Source organism: Lampetra planeri, chromosome 14 (assembly GCF_965212315.1).
Source record: "Lampetra planeri chromosome 14, kcLamPlan1.2.h2, whole genome shotgun sequence".
Lineage (NCBI taxonomy): Eukaryota > Metazoa > Chordata > Hyperoartia > Petromyzontiformes > Petromyzontidae > Lampetra > Lampetra planeri.
In genome coordinates, this window is record NC_136120.1 from 13,998,458 (window position 1) to 14,017,909 (window position 19,452).

General features: G+C 56.2%; 1 protein-coding gene across 2 annotated transcripts in view; it reads left to right on the forward strand.

Annotated features, from left to right (window-relative positions):
* LOC144722415 (receptor-type tyrosine-protein phosphatase kappa-like) overlaps positions 1 to 19,452 on the forward strand; it is a 146,555-nt gene that overhangs the window by 94,525 nt on the left and 32,578 nt on the right. The window contains exons 16-18 of one of the 2 annotated variants that reach the window (XM_078600660.1): positions 2,058 to 2,196; positions 13,367 to 13,557; positions 17,588 to 17,665. In XM_078600660.1, coding sequence (XP_078456786.1) covers positions 2,058 to 2,196; positions 13,367 to 13,557; positions 17,588 to 17,665 — 408 coding nt within the window. The remainder of the gene's footprint in view (positions 1 to 2,057; positions 2,197 to 13,366; positions 13,558 to 17,587; positions 17,666 to 19,452) is intronic. The other variant, XM_078600661.1, reaches the window with a different exon arrangement.

A 19,452-nucleotide genomic window follows, 5' to 3' on the forward strand; every position in this document is an offset into this window, starting at 1 on the left:
GAGTGAGAGAAGCGGCGCCCAGATGCCCGCGTGAGGCCGACGCCGCCCGGTACGGCTGCCGCGGGAATCCGGGCTGAGCGGTCCGTCCCGGTCTCGCGAGTCGGCGCTCGGTCCTCGGTGGCTGTGGAAACGCGGCACCAGATCCTGTGGGTGGAGCGTGGAGCAGCGCCGCCCGCATGTCCGGGCGTGCGCAGGCGCTGTTGACGCCAGCGGCACCTGGGGCGGCGCGGGGGCGCGGCGAGCGGGGAGAAGGTCGGGGTGGGGGGAGGTGGAGAGGAAGACAAAGGGAATGCGGGGGGGGGGGGATTAGAGGGAAGGGTGGGATCAGAAGCGAGGTCATGCGATGCACCAGCTGTTAAAACAGACGAGCACTTTATTAATCCAGTGTTAAACACTTTGCCAACCAACCCCCAGTTAAACACGGCAGCATGGTGCTGAACTCCTCTGGAACAGGGCATCACTTCTAATCCCATGTTAAATACGGCCACACGGAGAGGTGTAGTTTACTCCGAACCAGGGAATTATTCATAAACCCGTGGTACACACAGTAACACTGCGGTGTGTACCACGGGTTTCGGAATGATCTCCCGGTGTTCCCTGGTTCCCAGCTCCCAGCGCCAGGGGGATGTGGCGTGGCCCTTTGTAGCTCTGCACACGGAGGACGTGGTGGCGAGCGAGCGAGTGGGTGAGTGGGTGAGGTCGGTGGGTGAGTGGGTGAGGTCGGTGGGTGAGTGGGTGAGGTCGGTGGGTGAGTGGGTGAGGTCGGTGGGTGAGTGGGTGAGGTCGGTGGGTGAGTGGGTGAGGTCGGTGGGTGAGTGGGTGAGGTCGGTGGGTGAGTGGGTGAGTGGGTGAGGTCGGTGGGTGAGTGGGTGAGGTCGGTGGGTGAGTGGGTGAGGTCGGTGGGTGAGTGGGTGAGGTCGGTGGGTGAGTGGGTGAGGTCGGTGGGTGAGTGGGTGAGGTCGGTGGGTGAGTGGGTGAGGTCGGTGGGTGGGTGAGTGGGTGAGGTCGGTGGGTGAGTGGGTGAGGTCGGTGGGTGAGTGGGTGAGGTCGGTGGGTGAGTGAGTGGGTGAGGTCGGTGGGTGAGTGGGTGAGGTCGGTGGGTGAGTGGGTGAGGTCGGTGGGTGAGTGGGTGAGGTCGGTGGATGAGTGGGTGAGGTCGGTGGGTGAGTGGGTGAGGTCGGTGGGTGAGTGAGTGGGTGAGGTCGGTGGGTGGGTGAGTGGGTGAGGTCGGTGGGTGGGTGAGTGGGTGAGATCGGTGGGTGAGTGTGCAGCCGTGGCGGTGGAATCTTGGCATTCCGCCGAGTGACCGCTGTTCATCTGTTACGGCAGAGATTTCGCACGCCCGTTTACGACTCGACAACAAGAGCTGAGCCGTGCTCCCGTCCACGCGTGTGTGCGTTTGTATATTTTTTTTTGCTAAAGAAGCAAACATCGATACCTTGATTTAGGCGTCACGGCGGCGGGCAGACCCGGCGCTCGAGAGCTCTCGGCTGTCACGGCGCCACCGCCGCTCCCACCGCACTGTCGCGGTCTCATTAGGGGCTTCTCTGGCGGCGTGCGTGCGTGCGACTGTGAGGGTGAATGTGTGTGTGTGTGCGTGCATGCGTGTGACTGTGGGAGTGAATGTGTGCGTGTGTGTGCGTAACTCTGAGGGCGAATGTGTGTGTGCGTGCGTGTGAATGTGAGGGCGAATATGGATGTGTGCGTGCGAGATTGAGAGGCAAGGCTATTGCTCCCAAGTTGTATCGATGGCCCAACTCTCGTGCTCTTGAACACGCATGGAAACAAATGCTGCCTCTACAGGCCGAAGCCTGTTACCATGGTGATAACCTGTGCTGTTGATGATTGGTTATGACAAAACCAATGATGATAAAGACGATGGCAATCGTGGTCACAACATTGCCAAAGTCATGGTGGATGCAAAATGACTTTGGCAATGCACCATGACTTTGTCCGTGTCTGTACGTTCATCACGTTGTGTGCACACCCTGTACGGGATCGTGACCTCCTGACCCCTCCCTGCCCCCTCGCTACCCCGCCACCCCCACCCCCCACAGTGGCAGCGTTCACCCGCGCCCCCGCGGCGCCGGTCCCAGAGCAGCGGGCGCAGCACACGGTGCGCGTGGCCGGGATCGTGGCCGGGGCGGTGCTCACCGTGGCGCTGCTGCTCGTGCTGGTGCTCTTCCTCAAGCGCAGGTGCGGTGACGGTGCCACCACAACGTGGCCACACACACACACGCGCGCCATGGCACATCACGATCACCCACAGATCGCGTCACACCACGACACACTCCACCCTCAGATCGCGCACACTGCAGCCACACACGCCAAACGCACCGTACTACCGCGACCGCACGCAGCGATCTGGCTCACACCGACACCGCGCTCGGCGCATTCGGCCAGCGCACCACGGCGCTCACCACGGCGCTCACCACGTCACTCACCACATCACTCACCACACGGCACTCACGGAGCATCGTGACGCATCTCCCGTCGGCAGGCTCATCACGAGGGGCACGCAAACGCACGTGGCGACACAGCCCTAGATAGCTCAGCATGCACGCACACACTCATGCACACACACACTCATGCACACACACACTCATGCACACACACACATGCACACACGCACGCATCAATATGCATACATTGAAATGTGCGCGTTCGGCTCACCGGCACAGAGGTGGTTAGCATTTCCTTCGTGGGTCAAGTGGGGGTTGCACTGCGTGCCCAGTGACAGATTTGCTCATTTGAAGCGTGTTTACTTTTAATTTATGGAGCCGCCACTGCCTTAAGTGGCGTTGGACATCACCGGCACCGGCGGCCCAAGCGTGCGTTTGCGACGCGGTGGCTCCGTGGCGCTAACACCGCGCGGGCGCCCTGGTAAAGGTTAAACCGCAGAGCGCCGGCGTGAAGGACACGTGCGTGTTTGTGTGCGTGCGTGCGTATGATCTCCATGGGTTGATGCTTTCCTATCATACATCCTCACCCTCCATCCTCCTCCATCCATCTTCATCCTCCACGATCGCCCTCCATCCTCCGCCATCACCATCAATCCTCTACCATCAAAACTAATTTATTTAGAACGGCTTTTTGTGTTTGGTTTGTTGTTCTTCCCCGCACCTCCGATTAGCACGGTTGGCTACGTACGGTGCAAAAGAAGTTCAGCACATATACGTAAATTGCCCTCCATCCGCCTCCACCAGCATTCATCTTTCCCCATCGCCCCCCACCGCTTGATCATCTCATGGACTCGTGCCATCCTCTCTGCGATGGTGGTCGTAGGTCAAAGTGTGTGGGTACAAGTGGGTCCCGAGTGGCCCACAGATGGATCAGGGGACATTTTCGTGGAGTTATTCTTCTCTTGGGTAGCAAAGGCCCCCACGTGGAGTTGGGGCAGAGGGGCCCAGCAGTGGAACTCCAGATAGCCTGTACTCTTCTGTGAATCATACCGCCTTCCTTCCGGATAGCCGTGCGCTGTAAGAACGGCACAAGTACCAGATGTAGTCATCCTTGGTTGAGAGGCATGAGGACGCAGTGCAGCACAGGGCCGTATTTGTGGTTCAGGTCACAGTTGCAGAGCTTCGTCCGACCCTCGGCCACTGATATCGATGATGAATCCGAGTCTTGGAGAACCGGAGTGAGGTCTCGTAGGTTAACCAGCCTGAACACGGTTGAGACGGTGCTACGTGGATTGTACCGCTGGTTGCACGAAGAGCGCTGCTTGTTTTCTTTGTAGTAACGTGTTTTTAAAATAGAAATTTAGCGCAAGACTTCTCTCGCCGTTTCACCGCATCGTTCGCGCTATGAGCGGACGCCCCACTCTGCGAGTAAACATCATCGCGAGGCGTTGCGTGTGACACGCGCCCAATGTTAAAAGCGCGACGCCACCGCCGCTGTGCGGTTCCGCGACGCTGCTCCATGGCTCGGCTGTCTCTCCTGGCCTCTGCTGCGACCCCACCCCCCTCCGCGCCCCCTCCCCCTCCCATTTCCTCCATCTCAATAACAATCCAACTCAACAACCGCGCCCTAAAGCATCGCATTTCACTTTCACGTCGGCTAAATAATTTTTTTTTTATTCATAATCTGCCATCGCAGAGGGCTCTAGCGGGATGGAGAGTCGCGATGTGCGTGAGAGTTGTGCCCTGCTCATTCTCTCTGTTTGTTTCGCCCCGTGCGCTCACTCCTCTGCTGCCCCCCACCTCATGTGTCACGCCAGGAGGACCGCGTACTCGTATGCGCATTACCTGTAAGTACCTGCGCCAGTCCACTGCTGCCACCGCCTCCTCGCACCACCGCTCCCATCTCTCCACCGCCACCCACACCGCAATCCCAGCGTCCCCGTGCACCCACCCGCCCGCTCGCCCGCCCGCCCGCCTGCTAGCACGCCCGCCCATCCATCCGCTTGCTTGCTCGCTGGCTCCCACACGAGCTCGGCTTGCATTTGTGCGACCGCTCGTATTTGGCCAGATTCATGCCGGATCACACAACCGAACTCGAACGGAACTCAACCACAGTGAACCGCACCGAATTGGGCCGAGCCGGTCCCATCCTGTGCCTTGCTGCCCCCCCCCCCCGACCCACTCTCCCACCCCCGTAGCTCCATCCCAGCACGATGTCTCGTGTCGTTACTACTGCCAGGTGAGGTTACTGCAGGCTACGGAGCCAGATTGAGCTGTTGATGAAAAGGCGGAAACGCATACCGTGGAGATGAGGAACTCTCGGCAACACCCTGATGGGGCCCGGCAGCTTGGTTTGTTTCCGCTGGCGTTTGCTTTTGTGGTTGTTCCGCGCGTTTCCCCGTTGCGCCGTCGGCACCCTCGCAGGGCAGCGCCATCACCGGCCTAAACTAGAGAATTGCCCACAGAAGCAGATGTCATCGAACTAGTTCTAGGTGAGCACGGCGCTGAGACGCTCGCCTCGTCGTACGGTGCAGCGCTCGCACCGGCTCGGCGTGGAGGTCGGGTGAGGGGTGAGGGGTGAGGTACGTTACGGGGCACACGTCTCGCTTCTGCCTTGACCTCGTGACCTCTCTACTCGTCGCTGGGTCAGCTCATCCCCTACTGCTTGAGATGAACCACTCTGCCGGAGCGAGTCAGGCCACGGCGGCACCGAGCAGCCCCCGGCTGGCACTGTGCCAGCGCCATTTCCAGCGGTCGTGGAAATGGGGTGGCACTTTTCTCGCTCACTCCCTCGCTCGCTCTCATGCTCACTCACTCACTCACCTGCATGCCCCTTTCTCTCATTCCATTCCCGTCACGGTGTTTGTTTGAGATGAACCTCGCAGCCCCAGAACGACTTTCCCACTCCCCTCCCACCCCGACTCCTCCACCCAACACCCCCCCTCCCCCCCACCGCTCACCGGGCTTATTGAGGGTGGATTGGGGCGACGGCGGCGCCTCCTGGGAAACTCGGGCTAATCCGCCGCAGCCCGTTATCTCTCTCCACGGCGCGAGAGGTCGGTGCCAACCCTCGCCGCCACGAACCTGCAGCAATCGCGGGGGGGGAGCGTGGGGGCTGTGGGCTCTCCAACAAAGCCGCCCATCGCCGCTAATCACACAAACGATCAAACAGCACAGGAGGTGGCCCAACGGCCAAGCGGGCGGCTCCCAATCATCAAGCATGAGTTCAACTCCTGGTTGGAGGTTGACCCGGCCCATCACCCCTCCAGGGTCGATAAAATAGTTACCACTTTGTGGGGAGGTTAACAGTGGTTGCACTATGGAAAGACTTTCCCCTTGCCAACGATACGGGGAATTTCCAGAAGACTAGCACTAGCTCGGTGCTCACTGGAGCAGCAGAAGCTCACTTTGACCTTTGACGAGACAAAGAAGAGCGATGCCGAGGTGAGTGGAACGGGGGTTTCGAGCGGTGGGATCAGGCGAGTGCAGAGGAGCGCCTGGTTGTAAGCCAGGGGCGCAGAGAGGGGGGACGGGGAGGAGGAGAGGGAGTGACGGGTGGCAGCTACCTAGCAAACGACCCGGTGGGAGCGGCAGTGGCGGTGGTAACGACGCCGCCGCCCGCCGCTCCCCCGTCGCGCACGGCGCATGCTCTCCTAGCGCTCCGGTTTCCTCCCACACGTGTGATACAAGCATCACTTGGCTTGAAACATCTTCACGTATAGAGAACGGCCAAGCTTGAGCAATTGTTGGCAGCACCGGCTCGTCACCACCGCGTGGCTGCTGCTGCCGCCGCCTTCCTCACTCGTCTGTGGTTCCTTCTCCTGGCGCCCCTCTGAGCCGACTCCTCTCTCCGCGAGCGAGCGACTCCTCTGTGGCTCCCCGGCACAAGTCTAATTTATCTTCATCATTATTATTCAGCCGGTGTTCAGCCCCTCCATCGTTTCAAGTTGCATCGCAAAACCTGCTTTGAGATTTCTGCGAAGCGGCGCGAGTACTGCGCTCCCCACAAGTCAACGGATTTTTTTTGCAAAGCCGGGGACCGTGTTTATCGACTCTCTCGCCGGTGAAACAGCGTTTGCTGAGAGCGCCCCGAGGCGCCGTGTTTATTTGGGGAGCCCACCGGTGCGGAGAAGCACGGTGTGACATTTGTCCGCTCAGCCCGGCAGCTGGAGCCCCAGGGCCCACATGCAGACACTGCGCGTGGCACGCACACCGCACGGGGAGAGAGAGAGATGGGTGAGGGGGGGCGGGGAGAGCGAGGGGAGAGGGATGTGTGAGCAATGGCGAGGGCGCACTCCTCCCCAGTGGTCTTTGTTCTCTGCTTGCTGACGTTGTCAGGTTTCCTCAAAGAGGCCCACCTTTAATCATATCTCTTATTCAACCTGCTAAATAAATTATTAAATAAACGGTACAAAAATATACATTTAGGACGATAACTAATTGAAGCGGTGCTTTTTTAACATTAAAATTCCTCTCCAGGGCTTCATTTCTACATCTCCGGCCAAAGAAAGGGCCTCACTCGTTTGGGAGCCCTCCTCTTTTATTTACCTTCAAACGAGAAGAAAAAAAATAATAACGGAACGTTTCCAAGCAGGGCCGTCTTCAAAACGACTTAAACGCCGCCGTCAAACCCGGTGTTGCTGACCGATTGCCTGCCGCGCTCCCCGCGCCACAGTCCGCGCGCCGCGCTCACAATTTCATTAGGGTGCGTTTTTACCACGTGGAAGCCGTCTCTTTAGATCAGACCTTCCTGAAACCTCGGGGTGGGGGGTGAGGGGGGCGGGGGGTGGCAATAATGAAAGCCGCCGAGTTGCGCACGACGATGCGTCGAACCTCCTCGTTTGCCGTGGAGCGTGTTGCGTTCGTGCTCCCGCAAGCCCCCCCCCCCACCCGACGTTTCCCTGGACGGCCTGGGAGCAGCATCTGAAAGAAGTGAACTCGCTTCTCTCGGTGGGTGTAACCGAATTCGGTTTGCCGAAGAAGCTCCCTGCACGTGGAGCGAAACGTCGGGCATCGTGCAGAGCGACACGCGTCACGACCAGCGAATGTATCGGAGAGCTGCGTGTGAAGGCCACGTGTTGAGCCACGTAGCGTTATCGCCCATCATCATCAGGAGGCAACCGACAACAACCGGGAGGTTTACCGTCCCAGGAGGACGGCAGCCGCTGCTTCCTGCTCCCCAGGAGGGTGACCCTGGGAGCACCAGGATGGGTGGCAACGCTATGTGGACCATGCGTCCAGGGGTACCTCCCGGTCATCACAATTCTTGGGATGATCTGAAGAAAAAAATCGTTTCGGGTTGATCCAAAAACTTGACGTGACCAGCGATGAGGTCACTTATGCGATGTTACATCCTTGCTTTTACCGACAGTCTAATTAAAATGTATTATTCTGAAAATGAAAGACCCAGCAAAATGTATACAATTTGTGTTGAAGATCACACTCGGCATTACCATGTGCGTGTTCACCCACGTGACAACTTGACTAGGTTGGCTCTGTCAGGTAGTGGAGGGTTATGAATATTACATTTATACCTACAATGATCGAAAACAAAAGAAACAAACTTTGAATCACGTTGGTCGTGAAAGCCTGCATATAGAATGAACCTGGAGCCACGTTCACCGTCGTCACCAATCGACCTCAGCCGCATGCAATGCCGAGAAGAGTGGTCCGAAAATCCGAGCCCAGATCCACAATCGTAAAAAAATAATCCGAAAACATTAAAAACGAAACGTCTGGCGGAGCCGTGGTCGATATCGGCCGCTCCACCGCCCGCGGTTCCCACGATGCCGCCAGACAGTGTCCCCTCACCGATCAAGCGCCCAGCGCTCACACGGACCCAGAGAGAAGAGCCGCTATGGGCCGACTCTTTGTGCTCCCATCCTCTCCCTGTGCATTCTCTCACTTCATCTCTCTCCGTCTCAACCTCCATCTCTCTTGCTCCGTCTCAACCTCCATCTCTCTTGCTCCGTCTCTCTCCCTCTCCGCACGAGAGCCTTGTGTCCTCTAATCGTAACTCGCCACGCTCTCTATGTAAATGTAGTAATTACCTGGCAGTACAATGTAATTACATGTGCAGGAGCGCTTGCACATACACGGACACGCAGATACACGCACACGCGTGGTGCAAGAGGCAGACCAGACCGTCGTGACAGGATGGCATGTCATCGTCCGTCTCACTCCGTCGTCTGTCTCCTACGTGGACCAATTCGCCTGGCCTCCTGCGCACGGGCAGATTTCGTCGCTCCATCTCCGCGGAGAGTATCACCTCGGGCGCGTTAGGGAATTGACGTGGATCTCAGTTTGTATCGAGGGCACTGACGGTAGAATTGGAAACCCAGCGGGTTTGACCTCGGCCCTCCTGGACAAGCCTGCGAATTTGTGTATCGGTAGATTCCACGATTAGTTTTTCTGTGACCGCATCCAGCGTGACCATCGTTCTGGACCTGTCAGTGCAGCTGCACGCGTGGGTTTAACAGCTGGGCTGTGGCCAGGCAGCGAGGCGATGGCAGTCCAGCAATGGATTGTTAAATCGATCTGTGCGGAAGCATCGAGTGCGTCGACCTTTGCCATATGCGTGCTGGGTTTTCTCCGGGTGAGGGGGACAAGGGCATGAGGAGAGGAGTCGCAAAGCCACACAGGGAGTGCCACGGACACACAGACAAAGATCCCCCGAATACCCTTAGCAGGCTGCTGAGGCAAGTGCCGCTAGCGAGCACGTATGAAGGCCGGCATGACGCACGAAGGGTTCGTGGTGTGGCAAGCACCACGCTCGGCCACCTTTGTGTCCCTTTTTGAAATCATTACACGTCGTGCCTGGCACTCATTTGAGGCTGGACGTTCTTGGACGTACGCACACACGGACGTACACACACGTACGTACACACACACACGGACGTACGCACACACACACGTACATACACACACGTACATACACACGTACATACAACAACAACAACCGCCATTCGCCACTAAGTGGCGACGCTTGTGCCAGGCCATGTGCACCTTGAGGCCACGTGAAGTGTCGAACGCCCGCTGGCAGGAGGTCACGGGGCAGACCCAGGTGCCACGGGTCGACTGACCGAGATGACCGAGATGACTGGCTGATGCACCACCTGTGCCCCCTACTGTACCAACTTGCTGTGCTTTAGCCACCCGGCGCTCCGCTCGTTGTTGTGAGCGTCGCTCCTCCGCCCTCCGTTGTTGTTGGAGGGCGACTGCCTCCAACTGCCCAGTAGCGTCCTTCACGAGCCTCCTCCACTGAGGCCGATCTTGACACCGCTGGTACCAGTCATCGGCAAGTCCACTCAGCTCCACATCCTCCTGTACCACATCACTCCATCTCTTCTCTAGCCCATGCCGCGCCCGTTTAGCCCCCTCGATCCGGCCGAACAAAAGCTGTTTAGGCATGCGGTGGCTGGGCATGCGGGCTACATGACCCAGCCAACGCAGCCTTGCCTGCCGGAGGAGCTCACTGATGGGACTTTGCCCAGATCTTTCAAGGACTTGTGAGCTCCTCACACAATCCAGCCTGGTTAAACCCAGGATGGATCGTAGGCAGGCCAGCCTAAATGTTTCCAACCGGCGAAGATGCTCCACTAGGGGGGTCCACGTTTCGCAAGCGTAGAGAAGGGAGGGAATGACCGTGGCCGAGAAGACCTGAAGCTTCGTGCGGAGCGACAGACCAGGTAGCTTCCACACAGCGTTACGCAACCGATGAAAAGATATTTCCGCTCGACTGATTCGGAGTGAGACCTCTGCTGATAAACTGGAGCCGGTCATAAGCACACTGCCCAGGTATGGGAAACTCTCCACTCTCTCCACAACTGCCCCATCACCAATTGGGAGTTGTGGGGGTGGAGTGTCCGATGGTACAAAATACCCAGGCAGGTGCTTAGTTTTGGTGGGGCTGATGGTAAGGCCCCACCTCTTAGTGGCATGCTCCAGTCTCAGCAGCAGCGTCTCCAACTCCTCTTCTGAATGAGCAGCTATTACCAAATCATCGGCATACATAACGTGGTTGACCAATAGGGAGCCATCCCTTGATCGCACCCGGGCGTCGATCAGCCTCCCATTATATCTGTACCAAATGGAAATTCCCCCGGTACAGCTATTGAAGGCTTCACGAACTACGCAGTCGAAATAGATGGTAAATAATGTGGGAGCCAGAGGACATCCCTGTCGCACCCCAAGGTGTACAGGGAAAGGCTCCGACTCCCGGCCACGTAGTTTTACCCGGGCCCGCTCACCATCATGAAGGTCCTTAATGATCGTGAGCAGAGGGTCAGGGACTCCGAAAGCATGAAGAACAACCCAGAGCCCAGTCCTACTGATGGTATCATAGGCCTTGACCAGGTCAATAAAGCAGAGATGTTGGTCTTTTTGGAATTCCCTACACCTCTGCTGTAGCAGACGGACAGAAAATATGGCATCTGTGCAGGACCGCCCTTTCCTGAAACCGCATTGGGGCTCCGCAAGCCTCTCCTCAGCGTGCCTAGCAAGGCGATGTTGAATAATCCTTGCCAGGACCTTACCCGGCACACTGAGGAGTGAGATGCCCCTGTAGTTGTTACAGTCGGTACGGTCCCCCTTCTTAAAGAGGGGGACCACCAGGGCATCCTTCCAGTCCTGCGGAACCCGTCCAGTGGTCCAGACTGTTGTTATGATGTCATATAGGGCAGTCTGTGCACAAACGCCACCCTCCCTCAGCATTTCGCTTGGGAGATCACGTACATACACACACGTACGCACACACACGTACGTACGCACACACACGTACGTACACACACACACGTACGTACACATACAATTGAACCGTTTATTTAGAATTGCCCTGTGAGCTAAGAAGCTCTTGAATCGGGTTTCATCAACAACAACAAAAAACCTGTACAATTAAAAAGACAACGTTTGCAACAGGTCGCATACAAATTATGAAGCCGCACGCGAGCGCTCGTCGCCGTGGTTGTAGCTGTGCAGGGGATTGTGTACGAGTCGTTGACTGCTCGTGCCCCTGCCCCCATTAAGTGTCCGCGTGTCTGCCTCGTCTCAAATTCAAACGAGCCCAGCCAGTTCCCCGCTCACACGCCATTGGCCCGTTTGAAGGAGCAACCGCTTTTGTTGTTGCCTTGACAACGGCATTCCACGGCCCCCCCCCCGCCCGCCGGGCGATGAGGGGGCACGCGGCAGAGTGAGCCTCGCGGTGTTGTCTAGACCTTTGTACACTTACACAGCAGAGACACAGGTCCCCCCCCCCCCCCGCATAGCCTGCACAGACTGTGGGGGGCAAGCGCTGTTATCAAGCACCTACGAAGGCTGGCGCGGCACGCGAGGGAGGGGGGTGGGTGGGACAGCATCACGCCCGGCCGCCTTTGTCTCATGTAAACGCACTTTCGTAGAAGTACGTAACAGATTTCGATGTAAAGCTTTCGTGACTGCAGGGATTCATATTCTTGGTTCTTTCGGCAAAGTCCCGCACACACGCACGCGTTCTGCGTGAGCACGCAGCCCCCCGGCTCCCACAATGCCGAGCGGCGCGATCATCGCTGCAGATGCATAAACAATCCACTTGTAATTAGCGACTTAATTATTCTCCACAGTGACGCCTCACGACTGTGACTTGCTCGTCTCTGTCATCGCGCCCGGACCCATTAATAACAGACGGGGCCTTGCCTACAAACACCCGAGGCAGTTTGGCACCGTTGCTTTAAAGCGAGCGTGACTGCTGATGAGGCGTAGAGCGTCAAAACCGGTACAGTGATTTTCTAAAATTGCAACCGTGCTACAGATACGACGCGCGAGTGAGACCTTCACGGTGCTCCCGAGGAGTGGCGTTTGGTATGAATTAATAACTAACTCTGCTGTATGTAATTAGAGTTCCGAACAAGAAAGCGACAGCGAACAATGGGCGCTTGATTGTCGACACAGAGCCCCCCAAACGAGCGTGATAGCTCCTGGGCGACCATGCGGTTAATTTTATCTGTGAGCGCAAATCCATTCGGAGTCGGATCCGAGCTCTGGGTCTGGGTTTTTTTAACCACCCCAGCCCATCGCTGGGCTCGGTCCACTCTCTCTCCACCACTGCTCGCTTTTAGTGACCTCTGTTGGCCACAGCGAGCATGGGGATATTCCACTTGCAAACTCGAAGTGAGAGAGCTCCACTGTTTCAGATCATCAGCACCCCCATTCCCCCCCCTCATCCACCACCTCCTGCTGCTGCCGCTGTCCTACACACGTAGCCCAGAGCCAGCGAGGCTTAGCCAAATCACACAAGAAACAAACTGGGGAGATGCAAATTAACAAACGTGAATTATTGATAAACGCTTGGAATGCACCACCGAGTGATTGACACATTCACTAATGGGCCACTCGTCAGAACAAGTGTGCTGCGGACGTGCGGGCTGTTGAGCGAGCGGGGTGTGCTTGCTGTCTCAGGAGTAGCTCTGTGTTTTCCACTTCTTAGGGCCGTTCTCTCACAACACGAAGGGCCCTGCTGCTCTGCGAGAGTTCCGAATGGATCCTTTGTCTCGTGACGACGCAAGGACGATAGCTCGAATGGGATGAATAAATGAACACGCAAGAAATGAGCGTGCTGGCATCAGAAATTCTGGATGGTCAGTGGTAAAAACGTGCGTTCAGATTATTTGGCTGCTATAAATTTGCACTTGATGAGCCACTTTGTTGAGCTATGATTTGTGGGCATATGGCTTATGAAAAAGAGCTATATAGCTCACTGGCGAGCGTGCAGACTCGCTCCTGAGCATTCTTGGTGACGAGCAATTGAGTGTGCGAGCGAGATAGCGGGCGAGCGGGTGAGCGAGTGGATGACCTTGCCTCTGGATCGTCGATGAAACCGATGCACGTCGATCTTGTTGATGAGCGAGCGAGCGAGCGGACGGGCGGCTCCGGAGCACCGTGATGGACGCCGGTGCGGCGCTCGCCGGTGGTCACGTGTGCGGGGTGCGCAGGAAGCTGGCGAAGAAGCGCGGTGGTGGCGGCGGAGGCGGAAGCGGCGGAGGCGGTGGGCGGCGCCAGGAGATGACGCTGATGGTGAACGCGATGGACAAGAGCTACGCGGAGCAGAGCACCATCCTGCCCGAGGAGCCCTTCGCCTTCCTCAACGCGCACGGCACCAGCAGCAATGCCAGCGCCAGCCGCTGTGAGTCCCGCGTGCGTGTGTGCGTGCGTGTGTGCGTGTGTGTTCAGTTCAGTGAACTACGTGCAAAGAAGACCCGAAGCTGCGTGTGGAGTGACAGATCATGTGGAAGCTACCTGGTCCGTTGCTCCACACGAATCTTTGGGTCTTCTCCGCCACGGTCCCCTTCTCTATGCTTGCGAAACGTGGACCCCCCCTCATGGAACATCTTTGCCAGTTAGAACAATTTAGGCTGGCCTGCCTATGATCCATCCTGGGTTTAACTAGGTTGGATTGTGTGATGAGCTCACAAATCCCTGAAAGATCTGGACAAAGTCCCATCGATGAGCTCCTCCGGCAGGCAAGGCTGCGATGACTGGGTCATGTAGCCCACATGCCCAGCCACCGCATGCCTAAACAGATTTTGTTCGGCCGGATAGAGGGAGCTAAACAGGTGCAGCACAGGCTCGAGAAGAGATGGAGTAATGTGGTAGAAGAGGATGGGGGGCTGGAATTGCCGATAACTGGTACCAGCGGTGTCAAGATCATCCTTTTTGGAGAAGGTTCGTGAAGGACGCTCCTGCTACTAGGCAGCTGGAGGCAGTCGCCCTCCAGCAACAACGGAGGGCAGAGGAGCGATGCTCACAACACAGTAGGGTGCACAGGTGGTGCATCGGCCAGTCATCTCAGTCAGTCGACCCATGGCACCTGGGTCTATCCCATGACTTTCTGCCAGTGGGCGTTCGACACTTCACGTGGCCTTACAGTTTACATAGCCTGGCACAAGCGCCGTGGTGATGTCACCGCCACTTAGTGGCAAAAGGCGGTTGTTGTTGTACGTGTGTGTGTGATGGTCACCGACACGCTCCGGCTGATCGCCGTTGACACTGGCACACAGGATGGAGTTCAGTGGTGATCAGTCGGAGTGTGTCGGTGACCTCTTCTGAAATCAGACGTAAACTGCGTACTAAAATCTCGTATTCACAGATGCGCACCAACAGCACTTGCCCCAATAGCCTGTGTAGGTTATACAGGGTAACTTTGTCTTTGTGCATATGTTTGTTTCTGTGCGTGTGTGCGGGTATGTGTTTTGCGTGCATGTGCACGTGTGCGCGCGTGTTCGTGCATGTGCATGTGTGTGTGCGTGTGCGTGCATGTGCGTACGTGTGCGTGCATGTGCGCGTGTGTGCGTGCATGTGCGCGTGTGTGCGTGCATGTGCGCGTGTGCGAGGGATGGTAGCGTAGTAGTCGGTGCACTGAGCTACGAGCCCAGCAGTCCAAGTTCGATTTTCGCTCACGACCAATATCGGTGATGAATATTTTTACCGTTCCTGGCCATTCTTAAGGTCAACTCAGCCTTAAATGAGTGCCTGGTGCAGTGTGTAAACATTAGCACTGGGAAGACAAAGGTGCCCGGACGTGGTACTGACCACACTACCCCTTCGTACTCATTAAGAGCACTCATCCCAACAGCTTCTCAAGGCTATTTGAGGGCATCTCTGTGTGAGCGTGCGTGCTTATGTGTGCATGCGGGTGTGTGTGTTTTACATCTCCGCCACACATGCCAGCATAATTACCGTTTGGACTCTCAGATGAAAGCGGAGCCAACCTGCACAGGATTTGTGTTGCATCTTAAATGAGCGCCTCGTGCTCGCGTGCTTACATTTGCCGTGCTTATTTAAACACGAGCCTCTCTTGCAAAATTGACTCCCGGTCCCCATGGGCCTCTCTTCTCGGTCATAAATAAAGGTCGCCAATTCAGCCGGCTCCGTCCATGTTGCACCCGGCACACCACATCCACCATGCCGCCTCTCGCTATGGCTGTGCACACGAGTCACAGCACCGCCTGTTCCAGTCCGCCAGCAATCCTAAAATCATTAAGTGAGAAATGAAGCCATGTGCCAACCAAACTGGCCGCCACTAATTGTTGCTGGAGATGCATACAATCATCACTCTTCCCACGCCACTGCCATGGTTACCGTTCCCATGAGCGTCACTTGTTGATTTCAGCACACTGCGGTTAATGACAGGTCACTCACCCACTCACTCACCCACTCACTCGCCTACTCACTCACCCACTCACTCGCCTACTCACCACACTGCGGGTCACAACAACTCGCTCACCTACCACTCACTCAGTCACTCACCCACCACTCACTCATCCACTATTCGCCCACTCACTAATTATTTCACCCGTTCACTCACCGCACTGCCGGTCACCAGACTTCTCGTGCTGCGTCTTTCTGTGCGCTGCTCCGCTTTGTGATCCCCCTCCCCTCATCAGCTCTCATCCCAAGCTCTTACAACAATAACCTTTCTCAGTTCTAGAAACGTGTCACGCTCTTATCTGTTACAACTTCGATAAGTGTTGTTTGTTGCTGCCCACGGACAGTTTTGGGCCTGGGGGCTGTGCTTAGCAACCGTGATGTATAAGAAATATATATATACGCGTATATGTGTATACCGAGTTCGATTCCCGCTCATGGCAAACACCAGTGATGATTATTTTAACCAGTCCTGGGCCTCCCTCAAGTCGACTCGGCCTCAAATGAGTACCTGTTACGGTGTGTAAACATCGCGACTGGGGAGACAAAGGCGGCCAGGCGTGGTGATGGCCACCCACCCCCTCATATGCCGTGCCGGCCTTTATAGGTGCTCGCTAAAAGCAATTGTCTCAACAATCTGTTCAGGCTATACGGGAAATCTTTGTCTTTTGTACACACACATGTGTGCAGTACACGTAAACACATGTGTGTGTGTATATATATCTCTCTTTCTGTAAGATCCAAATGCGGATTTCCGGGTTGGGACGTGTGCTGAGCTGTTCTTCCCTTAAGCTTTGGCCACGCACGACTGTGGCGGGCACCACGGGGAAATCCCGGGATCGAATTTGACGGCGGTGAGAGGTTCTGGATACGCAGCCCAATGTGGACATCCACACTCCCGAGCGGCTACGAAATCAGTTTTCAGTTTTTTCAGTTTAATTTATTTGGTATAGCCCTGTGAGCCATTTGTCTCTTGAATCGGGTGCAACCGCAACAAACAAAAAATAAAAACATGAACAAGAAAGCATCTTAAAGTTACTATGTGACTATGTGCAAACATAAAATCCAAGAAAAGACAGCAAAATATTGCAGAAAAAGCACCGTACACCAACGCTGTGTGGAAAAATCCCAGTGGGATGCAAGTCAAACAACAACAACAACCACAAGACAACTTAGATTAAGGCCATCAGCCTAACTCCGTACTACAATAAACAAACATGGCCAAACAAAAAAACTTATCGAAATCAAAATAAAGCCATTAAAGCAATGTAACAGTGATCATAGGAACTGACCGAATTTTCACAATAAACGACATAAACAACATGTACCACCAAACCCTGCAGCCATAGCTGGCTGCATGAGTCACTCCACAACAGCAGGAGCATCAGTCGGAGTATCAAAATTTTTCAATGCACCTTTAAGATCAGCACGCTAAATCAAAACACAGATCATACTTTGCAGCGGTCATCCGGAGCGAGACATTTTATTTTATTTTAGGCCACTGAATAGCAGTGGCAGCTAGGGGTGGAGATGGCGCGTGGTGGAGATGGCGCGTGGTGGAGATGGCGCGCGGTGGAGATGGCGCGCGGTGGAGATGGCGCGCGGTGGAGATGGCGCGCGGTGGAGATGGCGCGCGATGGAGATGGTGTGTAGTGGAGATAGGGCATGGTGAAGATGGGGCACGGTGGAGATGGGGCGTGGTGGAGATGGGGCGCGGTGGAGATGGGTGCGGTGGAGATGACACGCGGTGGAGATGACACGTGGTAGAGATGGCGCGTAGTGAAGATGGCGCGTAGTGGAGATGGCACGGTCTCCACCAGTGGCGGTGCGGCGAGCGCACGCCGTGCGTGTTTGTCGGGGCGCGCTCCCCGTTGGCCATGTTAACCTTTCGCGTTTCCCCCCTCGCATGACGCGTTTAAACCTCTTGCCTGTTCTTCCTCGTGTCCTCCTCGTGTCTTCCTTCTTCTCGACTGTCTGCCCTCCGACCCCTGTGCTCGCACCGCGGTCAGCCCACACCCCGTCGCACACCGCGGAGAGCCTCGCCGCCAACCACAGATCCCCCAAACCCTCCTCCTCCTCCTGCCCAGGTAATGAGCTCCCCCCGCTCCTTCAAGCACGATCACAATCAAAATCATCATCGGCACGATTTGTACCGCGCACATTTTCGTGGAATTGGACGCGGGGTTCGATTGCGAACTCCAGCGCTGAGATCCTGGGTTCAAATCTGGGTGCGGCCATCTCGGTCACGGCTCTTGAAATCGAGTTCTTGGGCGCAATGCACGCGTGTGCATTGGTGTTTACGTGCGTTAGCGCATGCGTGGGTGTTTACGTGCATTAGCGCGCATGAACATTGGTGTTTATGTGCGTTAGTGCGTGCGTGTGCGTTGGTGTTAACGTGCTTTCGTGCACGCGTGTGCGTTGGTGTTTACGTGTGTTAGCTCGTGCGTGTGTGTTGGTGTTTACGTGTGTTAGCTCGTGCGTGTGTGTTGGTGTTTACGTGTGTTAGCTCGTGCGTGTGTGTTGGTGTTTACGTGTGTTGGCGCGTGCGTGTGCATTAACCGCCTCCATGGTGTCGCCTCACCACCCCCCGCGAACGCGGTCGCGTGCCAGACAGAATGCCCAGGTGACATTTCATTATGCTAATGTGTGCGGTTTTGTGTCACCACATGGGGATTGTTATTTTCTAACCTTTCGCTTATCTGCCCGTGACGCCGCTGCGAGCTGAGGCCGCGTCGCTCCACCGTGATGGGCTTACTCCACGGGTAGGAGGAGGGGGGAGGAGGGACTCCGATAAAGTGAACCCCAGGAGTCGTCCTTTCCCGTAGTTGAACTGGCACCCTCTCGATACCGGCCTCCTGGCGGGAAACTCGAGAGCCATTCTGTGTCCCAACTTGATATTAGAACCGAGTGGCACTTGCTGCAAAATGAAACGGTGATAGTCCTTACTTGCACCGGTCACTGCCATAGGAATGTGGAATTTTGACCACTGGTTCAAGCCACCACTGAAAATGAGCAGTGCCCAATGCACAATAAACAATTGGCTGGGCAGTTCGGTGGTGGTTCTCATAATGGCCGTGTCGGATCACTCAGCCAGCACAGGGTGAAGTCTTGGGTTAAAATTCGGGTAGCAGCTGCCCGTGCTTCAACCGGGTTCCCAAGCGTCGTACATTGCTGATATCAGCCCAGTCAGCAAGGACCGAATTGCACTTAATTCAGCTTCATCCCAGCTCGAAAACAATCGGTTTGACTGCCATTTAAGGCGCCCCTCTGCATCGGGGCGAGTGAGAGGGTTCAGTGCCACCTGGCGTGGCGTCACCACGCCCGTCCCACCCTCCGTGTCGTTGGGCCCAGACCTGAGGCCCATTCCTGGCTTCCCGTTTGTCGCGGGTGGTAAATCTCGCAGTGCCCAGGGCCAAACAGGATTCGGCGATCCGCACGCATCGGCCGCATAGGAAGAGTAGGAAAGGAAGCCCTTGCCGTTAAATTTAGATGTACATGGCATTTGTGCCAGGTTGCAAATATGCACCCCTCTGGCACCCGATCGGTGTGGATAAGATGCTCGCGGCGATGGATAAACATCGTGCGTGGGTCGCTGTTTCGAGGTGGTGAGCTTCGTCAGGCTGCGGGGGCCGCATGAAGTTAAAGTCACGGGCCTTACCTGGTCCGTGGGCCGTCTTGTCTCCACCGCTGGCCTAGGCCATGACGCATGGGCGAGTTTGATTTTGGGTTTGCCACGTGTCCCAGTTTCTCCAGGAGCGTTCTCTTGTTGCGGAGGCAGCTGCAGCTGTCCCGGGACGTTTTTTTTCTCAGCTACGCAATAACACTGCACCACCCAAGACAACGCATTCACGTGTAGCCCTCCCGTATTCATATA